This window comes from Acipenser ruthenus, chromosome 13, assembly GCF_902713425.1.
Source record: "Acipenser ruthenus chromosome 13, fAciRut3.2 maternal haplotype, whole genome shotgun sequence".
Lineage (NCBI taxonomy): Eukaryota > Metazoa > Chordata > Actinopteri > Acipenseriformes > Acipenseridae > Acipenser > Acipenser ruthenus.
The window spans coordinates 35539305-35549304 of record NC_081201.1 but is presented as its reverse complement, the minus strand read 5'-3'; the positions used below and the strand labels follow the sequence as shown (position 1 = coordinate 35549304).

At 36.0% G+C, this 10000-nt stretch overlaps 1 protein-coding gene across 19 annotated transcripts in view; it reads left to right on the top strand.

Annotated features, from left to right (window-relative positions):
• The window catches only part of LOC117418417 (transcription factor COE3), a 97353-nt gene that overhangs the window by 57723 nt on the left and 29630 nt on the right, over positions 1–10000 (top strand). For 13 of the 19 annotated variants that reach the window (XM_058985211.1, XM_058985210.1, XM_058985221.1 and 10 more), the window contains 2 exons: positions 5270–5351; positions 8615–8759. In XM_058985211.1, coding sequence (XP_058841194.1) covers positions 5270–5351; positions 8615–8759 — 227 coding nt within the window. The remainder of the gene's footprint in view (positions 1–5269; positions 5352–8614; positions 8760–10000) is intronic. The other 6 variants (XM_058985216.1, XM_058985225.1, XM_058985217.1 and 3 more) reach the window with 1 other exon arrangement.

Genomic DNA, 10000 nt, shown 5'->3' with positions numbered 1-10000 from the left:
GGAACGTTAGGCACTTAAAACACAAGTCCTGCTTCTGTAAATAAACGGTGCTCTTTTTCCCTCTGGTTTGATGTGCACTTGACTCCATTTAAAGCAGTTAACCTTATCATAACTTCAATCTTCAATCTGAACAACAGTGCACAGGCTTAAGGAAAACAAAAACTAAAAACTAAGGTCAGTTATCTACACAGTGGTTTGTTTACATTAAAAAAAAAAACACACACACCCTTAAACATTTAATATGTGAACTCTTTATTCCAGTTATTTAGTTCTTTATTACGAAAATAAATTAAGTTGGACATGATTTCTTGTCAGCCAGAATTGGTCTTAAAAAAAATAAAATAAAAGTAGCTTCTAGTTTGTTTAATCGCGTTTTTTTAACGAGGATCATGGGTAACGTAAGGGATCATGGCATCTGCAAGTGCCCCTTGACAGCAGCTGCTGAAAATAGCAGTGAGCATTCCACAATAAATACATTCCATTATATATATATATATATATATATATATATATATATATAAAAAGATAAAGCACTTTGAAGGGGTCTGGTGCTGCTCTAGATTGGGAAGGGTTAATTTTCTAAACCTAATAATGTTCAATAGTGAGGTATTTGTCAGGAGATAAAGAAGTGATAGCATCTAAGAAGTGGGTCCCTTGGTGACTGTAGTACAAATATTGTTAATGCGGTGTGGTTACTACAGCAGAGGGAGAGTAAATCAGCTCCAGTCCACTAGAGACGAAACCTGCTACAGTGGAGCAAGAACCCTCAGACAAAGGCCAGTAATTGTTGAACTGCAAGTCAAGCCATGGATATTTTCAAATCCTTACACATCTACTTTTACATAAGGGACTGCTGTCTGAGAAAGCCTGGTATTTTTCTATCATGAACGGAGAGATATACAGTACAGTTTGTAGGATTTTGTTTTGGTTTTGGGGGATACTGTACTTATAAGAGACATCTGGTTATAGCTGCTGTACCGTTACCCTTTGCCCCTTCCATTATGACTTCATGTACATGCTACCTATCATCTGAGAGACCTATAACTTGAAATGTACAAGAATTTAATAAGACTGGTGTTAAAGCAATTTGTCATACCATATTTGAAGAATAAATCAGGCTAATAGAGCAGAATCACCCCACCCCCATCCTCCAGTTATGGCCTGAAAGAATGTGAACCTGGTATAATAGCTAATGGCAAGAGTGGTAAAGAGGGAGAAGCCCTGACATTAAGACCCCAGCATTTTGGAAATCCAATATGTATTGACCTGTGTACTATCTTAGTGTAGAGATCTGATGTCAGCAGAATGTAGTCTTGTATAGGAACCGCTCATTACAGGATTTCTGAGGGAAGCACATTGTCTGTAAAGCACCAGAGCCTGATCGGCTAGAATTGCTTGGTAATCAATACTCACAGCGACCGATGGCCTGGCTCACACACAACACAGCTGTGGCCACTGCTTTCAATGACTAGCCAGTAATTAGCAGAGACTACGAGGAAGCACTATAGTGACCACTCTCCTATCAATCACCACAAATCTTTAAAAGGCTTTACATTTAACATTGCTGTTTTAACTGGTTCAGTGCTACATCTGGAATGAATGTAGAAGTGATGTGTATGTGCTTTTTTAAGAAAAGCATGTTATTTTAAATGCAACAAGGTTATAGTACTGGGTCTTCACTATTACATTTGTGTGATAATATGAAATGGGATATTATGCAAAGTCACCTAAAGGTCCCCCCTCAATATCATGTGGTGTCAAAAACACATTTAGCACAGCATATTACCTATTCATTCAATAATATAGCTAACATGCATGAAATGGTATGTGAAAAGTGTACCTTATTATAAGTGCTTCACCGCTAATGCATTTCACGTTCCCTGCTTCCTCCAGCATTATAGTCATAGAGACATACTGTATCTATTTTCTATTTGCTGCTGCATTAAGTAGAATAAAAAAAGGATTGCCTTAAAAAAATAAAGAAATTCACCCAATTACGAAGCGTTACATTTGAACCACATTATCAACTTCATATCTATTTGTTTAGTTATAAAAATAAAATTAAAATAAATAAATCTGACATTATTCATTATTCTAAGTAAAGATAAGAGGACCATGAGCACACCAAAATGTCTCTCTTTCTCTTCAGTTTCTGAACCTGTGAAGCACAGCAGTTTAAACATCAACTCAGTTGCATTTTTAAAGAGACAATCTATTTCTCCTTTGACCAGAGGGAAATAAATCATGATTGCATGATTAGTGGCTTCAGTTAGCTGAAAAACAGCAGTATGTGAGGACGAGTTGTATTCATTACCTAACACTTGCTGGCAAGATCATTTTATCAGTGATTTGGCCACTGGTAAGTTGCAGCTCCTGATACACACGGATGAGTCCTTAGTTACATGAAAACATTAGGGAGAGGGGCTGTGTCAAATGAAATGCATCTCATCAGCTTTTCTCTGACAAACCAAATTCATTCCTCTTGTAATTGATAATGGCCTCGGCCAATTATTTCACACATTACAATACACAGAGGTCCCTTTTACAGGTTTTGCACGGCTGTAATTAGCTATGCTAATATCTCCTTTATTGGCCCTAATACTGCTCAGCACCTTTTGCCATCCTGAAACCCACCAGAGCCCCATGGCCTGTCAGGATAGCTGATTATTGAGAAGGATAGCTTTAATCAAACATAATTGCAGTACATTTTTTTTCTTCCCTGCTCTATATTACCAACATCTAATGCCACGGACTCCTTGATATTCCATTAAATTACAATTAAACAGTCTCCTTTGTTTCTGGTCGTCCTGAGCAACACCACAAAGTTCTGTGGCCATTTAAAAGAGAGCTGTTTGGTCGTAATTGCTTCCTGCCTCACAAAGGACCAATTTACACAATACCCATGTAGAATTTAAACAGCTCCTAATGTAATGGATATTACACTGGAGCCTAGGACTACAATTACAATTATTTTCATCAGATAGCAGAGAAGCTCTGGTTAATCAACTTCATAAAAGTAAATAGATATTAACTAATTCATAGCTTAAACATACAGCAATTGAACTGACTTTAAATTAGGGGGGCTGATTTTTTTTTTTTTTTTTGGATGTCAACTGTTTCACTTGTTAGAGCTAAAAAAAAAAAAAAACTCATTCATATCATTTTCCAGTACTAATAATGTAATGTATTGTTTTTGGATTTGTATGGTGTAGTTGCTGTATCTCTAGCCACAAACCAGTTAACATGTTAAAAAATTAATCACGGATCCCTTATTAAATAAACTCTAATGATGTATCAGAGAAAATCTGTCACATATGGATATACTACGTTATTCTGTTCAATAAACTCTTGGTTGTCAATGGGGAGAGAAAGATTCACGCACCATTCAACTCCTGACTCAAATACAATAAACAGATGTGTTTTTTCTCAGACCTCAAAGAGACGGTTTGCCAGGGCTGGACTATTGAATGCAGACTACTTACTGAGTTGCTGCTTGTTAGAGAGACCCTTCCACTGTGCCTGAGAGAAACAAGTAAATAAAGGCAATATTTCAAGCTTGAGTTACTCTGATACCTACTGTGAAAGATTATGACTCTGTAGGGAAATAAAGACAGGGTCAGGGAATTAGTGTATATAATGGTCAATTTGATAATGGGCCAACAGATGCAACTGAAAACATACTGTACACAATTAAGCATAATGCACTAATGCCAAGTTTGGATTCTTTATTGCCTCGCTGCGATCAAGCAACAACTCTGCATTCAGCAGTAATAAAACGAGTTTATTGACGTCATAGTCAAAGGTTTTCTGACACACACACAAATATTTTTTCACCTCTCTTCCAGGAACGGTTTAAAACAGTCTCTTAGCAATTGCTTACAACTGGCCAGTGGAAGTGTAAAGGTACATAGGGTTAGAGATGCCATTTCACATCTTGATTCATGGTATTGGTTGAGATCCCTTCAGAGACTTGATTGTGATGCTTCAAAATAAAATGACTTGTTTGTGCACACAGCCTGCATATTTGCTTTATGAAATATATTGCTGTTGGTGTAACCTAACAAAAAACGATCTCTCATACATGATATAAAAAATATGTATATATATATATATATATATATATATATATATATATATATATATATATATATATTTCAAACTCAAAAGGTTTGTTATCTGCATAACTTACTTATGTACATAAATACAATTACAGAATATAATTTAAGATCATGATCTTCACATATATTTTTACAGTTTGTTGATTAGAAGTCTGATTCTCTGGCTGCAACACGCTGTGTTACCACTAGACTAGTGTACAGCTGGAATCATCCATGGTGGCACTCATAACAAGCCTTTAATTTGACAAATTACAGGTATTGTCAATGATATAGGAGCGCAACTCAAAAACCATTAAGCTTTTCCTTTTAACCACCTTGCTGGGTTTTAAACCTCTCTGTGTTTCCATATGGAAATTGAAAGGGTAAACTTTAAGCAATGCTTATAATAAGAGGCTTTTAAAAAAAAAATCTTGCATGACACAGAGATTCAGTAAGGTTATTACATGCAAAAGTTGGCAGCTTAAGAGCAGAATCGTTTGTAGATGAACTGCCTTCTCCGGGATCTCTCCGACATGACATTTGTTCAGAAGATTAGCCAGGTTGTAATTTGTGGCATAATTGCCCTGTGCGGATGTCCCAGAAGTGAAAACCTAATTGCCTGACAGGACTATAACTTTGCGGCATGCTCTCACCTTGTTAGGTCCTTTTCTGATGCAGTTCAGATGAAGCCTGGTCGCAGGTGTGCCTAATTTACCTCACTATTGAACATGTTAGGTTTAATTGCAGAGTAGTGGTTAGGAAAAATAGGTGGGTGGAATATCAAGTGACTTACTGTACGTTGATGGCAGATGGGTGTTAAAAGCTAGTGTGAACTCTGTACTTTGGGTGATAAGGCTGGAGGTGATTTACAGCACTTTATTTTTGTATTTTAATCATCCACTTGTGTTTCTCAATGAACAAGTATATCTTTATAGTAAATATACATGTGTATATTTTTATTTTTGGTTGCATTTCTTTTTACACACATGCATATGTACAAACTATTTGATATTTCTCTTTGTCTATTTACAGCCGTTGGTTCTTACATTTGTCAGAGTTATTTACTTATACGTTAAGACAGCGGTTATTTATGTATGTATTTATTTATTGTTTGTTTCTTTACAATAATCTGTATTAATCATATTCTACCTTTGTTGTGTTTTGTCTTACAGATTCTTTTTAAAGTTTTTCCTCAAGTGTAATCAGAACTGCTTGAAGAATGCAGGGAACCCACGAGATATGCGTCGATTCCAGGTAACTCCTAGAAACACAGAATCACACTCACAGCGTGGCTATTAGGAATTCTATATATATTTTTTCCTAACATGGACCATGGTCAAACTAAACTTCTTATTCAAAATAAATAACTTGGTGGTGCCAGTGGAAAAAAAAAACTAAAATGAGGACAATGTTGGCTCTATCTAGGTGGAGCTGAACCTTTTACTTTGCAGGTTTATTTAAGCAGGCAGTGCAGTGTGGAATAGATTGTCCTCACGTCAATGGGGGCCTCTCCTGAGAGACATGCTGCTGCTGTTTTTGTAGTTTTTCACATTCAAACCTATGTCTGTTTTACTGGGTGGCTAAGGCTCTCTACAGATGTGTCCCGGGTAGCTGCCTTGAGCTTAGGTTTAAGCATTAGAAAAGCAGCCATTGAATTAGCTGAATTACGGTTTCCAACCGACCCTTTCTTTCATGTACAAAACAAGGCTAATCAGTCCTGGTTTTTAACATAACTATAGGCGTGCCCTATTTAAAATGGTTTCTTTCTCATGGATATGGTTTACAGACCCCCACTTTCTAACTGTAAAGCAGAACAATTTAAGCCATATTAATAAATGTCACCTCCAAGTAAAAAGGTCTGCAGTATGTTTTTCAAACTAAATATAGTAATTGAAATGACTTTCACATAACATCAACAAGGGTTCCACACATTCTTCAGCAAATCACCAAAGCAATATGTTTTCCATTCCATTCGATTTATAAGTATTGTAAGCATTAACCCAGGAATCAGGCTTTTCTGACAGTTGACTGCTTCGCCAGCAAGCAACATGTGATAATTATTTTAAAAACACACAGCTAGCAATAGTGTTTGCCCAAAACAATGCAGCATAGCTTTCATTTTTCATGCATCTCAGCTGCAAGTGGCATTGGTGATATTGATCCATGCGAGGAGAGCAGAAGGTCAAAGCTGGAATGAGTGGAAATGTCCTCTTTGTCTCACTGATGACTAAAAGAAGCATCAGTCACCAGTGATCTTGTGGTTGACAATGGAGCCACTAGTCACGAGAAGGACTTCTTCAGGTCTCTTCACCTAATCTCCCTGCCTCCCAGAAGGTTTAACTGGACTTAACAGTGTGTCAGACTCTGAACAATATTTCCAACCTTTTACACTAGCTCAGCACCTTTCCAGAGGTGCGCTGAAGGAGGGAGCTTCTCCTGCCATTTAAACTCTACATTTTATTTTTTATCTGGAACCGCACTCTGGAGTTATGTATTTATCTTGCTCTTAATTGTATTATTACTTGTACTGTGATACTTGAAATGTATTTGCTTACAATTGTAAGTCGCCCGGATAAGGGAGTCTGCTAAGAAATTAATAATAATAATAATAATAATAATAATAATAATAATAAAGTTAAAGAACCTGGCTGACAAAAAAGCAGATCTATTCTTATCTTTTAAAAGTCTTCTTAAAAGGCATCGCTTCCTTTTAAAAACGTGTTGTCAGTTCAACGTTGTATTTACAAAAAAAAATAAAATAAAATAAATAAATAAAACAATTATAACACCTTATTTACTCTAGTCACTTAAGTTCGCAGATTGAAAACACTGAAATGTTTTCTCAAAACAAACTAATGTATTTATGGCAAATTGTTCATATTTATTATGTAAATATAATTGCACCACTGATAATGCTAGCATTATATACACACTGAACTAGGAACATTCCTTTGCTTGTTCTAAGCCCCAGTGAGGTGAGAGTGTTGACCCCAGCACAATGGCTGCACATTGTTCCCCAATAATTCATGTATAGTTTTTGCAGCTCCTCATGTTTAAAGTGGCAAACACTTGGCATGTTTATTTATGTCACACTTTCCTTTAGACTGCAGTTTTGGCAGTGAAGAAATACTGTCAATTAACAAAGGACGGCTGTACATTTTTTTCAATTTAGTTATTTTTGGTTGGATTTGGCTTTACAGGCAGATGAATTCTTTGGGTTGGGGAAGGGGATAAAAATCATAGTAACAATTCAGTTAAAGGAGTGTGCATTCAACCTACAGTCACTAAGAGCAATAATTAAGATGATGCTCAAAGTAAATGCTTTATTACAATAATGTACATTGCGTTAACCAATGAAAGAAAAAATAAACACTTTTGTCTTTTATTAGGGGTTTCTGCCATGTGACAGAATGCCATTTTCAGAATACATTTCACAGATGCTCTATCCTAGGTGTTTTGTTGGAAAGGTCGTGCATTTTGCATGCTTTCCTTTCCACTTACTATCACAAAGCAGCTGGAAGCCTGAGGAGGCCCTATCCATCATCTCCTGTATGGCCGGGCTCTGAACCTGGACACAAGAATGGAACCCTTTCACTCAAATAAGAAGGAAATTCCATTGACATACCAGGGTCAATCACCATCAAAATGAACTTGAGAGGGGCTTACTTTCTCCTGATTGAAAACACTTTCACTATTCATATTCAGCTGCCTCCATTCAGATGCAAAAAAAGTTCATTATCAGACAATAAATACGATTGTAAAATTGACCATGGGGTTGTTTACTAAATAGAAAGTAGGAAGCCTACTAATTTATTAAACAGTTTGGGTTAATTTTGAAAATCCTTGCAGCCCTTCATTTGAAGTCATTCTCAAGTGATGCAGGCTGTAATTTGATAAACCAGCTAATCAATAGATCAATAGATCAAAGAAAATGAGAAGCTTGGGGCGGTTGAAGGACTGATAATGGATGAAGGAATATTCGTGTGAATTACTTTCATTTGTTAATATAATAGACAAATTAACTTGCAATTAGAGCAGCCAGTTTAAAAGAAGACACAATTATATGAAAAGGCTTTTTTGGAGAGGGTGAACTGAATGACAGGTATTTATAGCAGCTGCCACAACGAGTTCTAGAAATGAGCATCATATTGTAACCCTTTAATCTGAGGCTGGTTCATTTAAGCAGATGTATCTGTTTGTGACCTTTCACAGTTAAATTGTTGTTACTTTAAAAAATAAGAAAAGACACACACAAGGAATAACTAAATAGACAATCATGACCTTTATATAAGAGATCATCATACGCAGGTAGTAGAAATGTATGGTATGTAACAATATTGTATGATACTGTATGTACAAAATAGCTCTATATAGAAGTCAGACCATTTGCATATGTATACTGTATATATATATATATATATATATATATATATATATATATATATTCCCTACACTAATTCCATGTGTTTCATACAGATTGCCTAATGACCAAGTACCTGTATTCATTCTTATTGCAGGTTGTTGTATCAACAACAGTCAATGTGGATGGCCACGTGCTGGCTGTCTCAGACAACATGTTTGTACACAACAATTCCAAACATGGGAGAAGGGCCCGTCGCCTTGACCCTTCAGAAGGTACGGCTCCTTCTTATCTGGAGAATGGTAGGCACATTTTACATGCCTTTTTCATTTGCAATGCTTTTTTCTCACAATTTTATGTTTACACTCGGAAGTGTTACTCATTTCTTTGATCTTCATTCTTGTACATATCTTTTTTTTTTTTTTTTTACCATGAATCACTCCAAAAGACCTATCTCCAGTACTATAGTCCTTCAATTCACCAAAATTGTATTTTCTCACTGCCTTACTGTTTTATTTTAACAAATCCATCTCAAACTCTGTTCTGTTGCAAACTGCTTTTTACAACTATCATTTATTTTTTGGTTGATTTACGAATTATTATTATTATTATTATTATTATTATTATTATTATTATTATTATTATTATTATTATTATTATTATTTGTGGCCCTGTCACAATCTGTTATCCAGTTCTCACTCGACAAGGTTATGTATGTCCTGTTCTATTGCATAGTAAATGCATGATCAAATCTGTAAAGAATTTTCTGTGAGGTCAATTTCCTGTTGCTGGGCCCTGCTGTTGCAGATGAAAGCAAAGGATTTTTTCTATGAGAAAAAACAGCACAAAATGTTTTTCTTCCAACTGATTCCATATGATTGACTGATTGCCTGCTCTGCAAAAGGAAGAGAGCTTGCAGTGAGTAGAAGGGGCCAAAACCCTGGGAAATTCATTAAGTAAAATGCTAAATGCAACCTTATAACCTTAGCCTCCTTCGGTAGTTCATGCTTATTCAGTTTAAAGGTTATGGAAAAAAAAACGCTAGAAAAGTCTGTCTAATGTGGCAACGGTTTTAAGAAAGACAATAAATATCTTGTTGAAGAATTGTTATTCGTATCTTAAAATATCTGCTCATAAGAGTTTTTAGGTTATTAAACATTCTGTTTTGAAAATAACTGTATCAGTTTACCAGAAGGAAAACTTGTGTTATAGTACATTAAAAAACAAAACAAAGACAATCCATTACGTTGCTGCGCAGGGAAAAAAATGAAAAGCAAACTTGTTTGTTTTTCAGTATTAATGACTAAGCTACAGGAGTGCAGACATATAATAATTAAAGGTTGCTCTGAGCATTAGAGTGATTATGTCCTATGACGTATTGTTTATCTCTCTCACATGAACTGGATGGAAGGTGTGTTTCGCCTAGCAACCAGCTTTAATGAGGAGAGCAATTAAAGAGGTTGAGCCCTCTCTCCCAGTCCTGCTCCTCCCAGGGGAGGGAACTTGCAGGAACACTGGTGCAACATTAAGCGTGCTGGGCTTT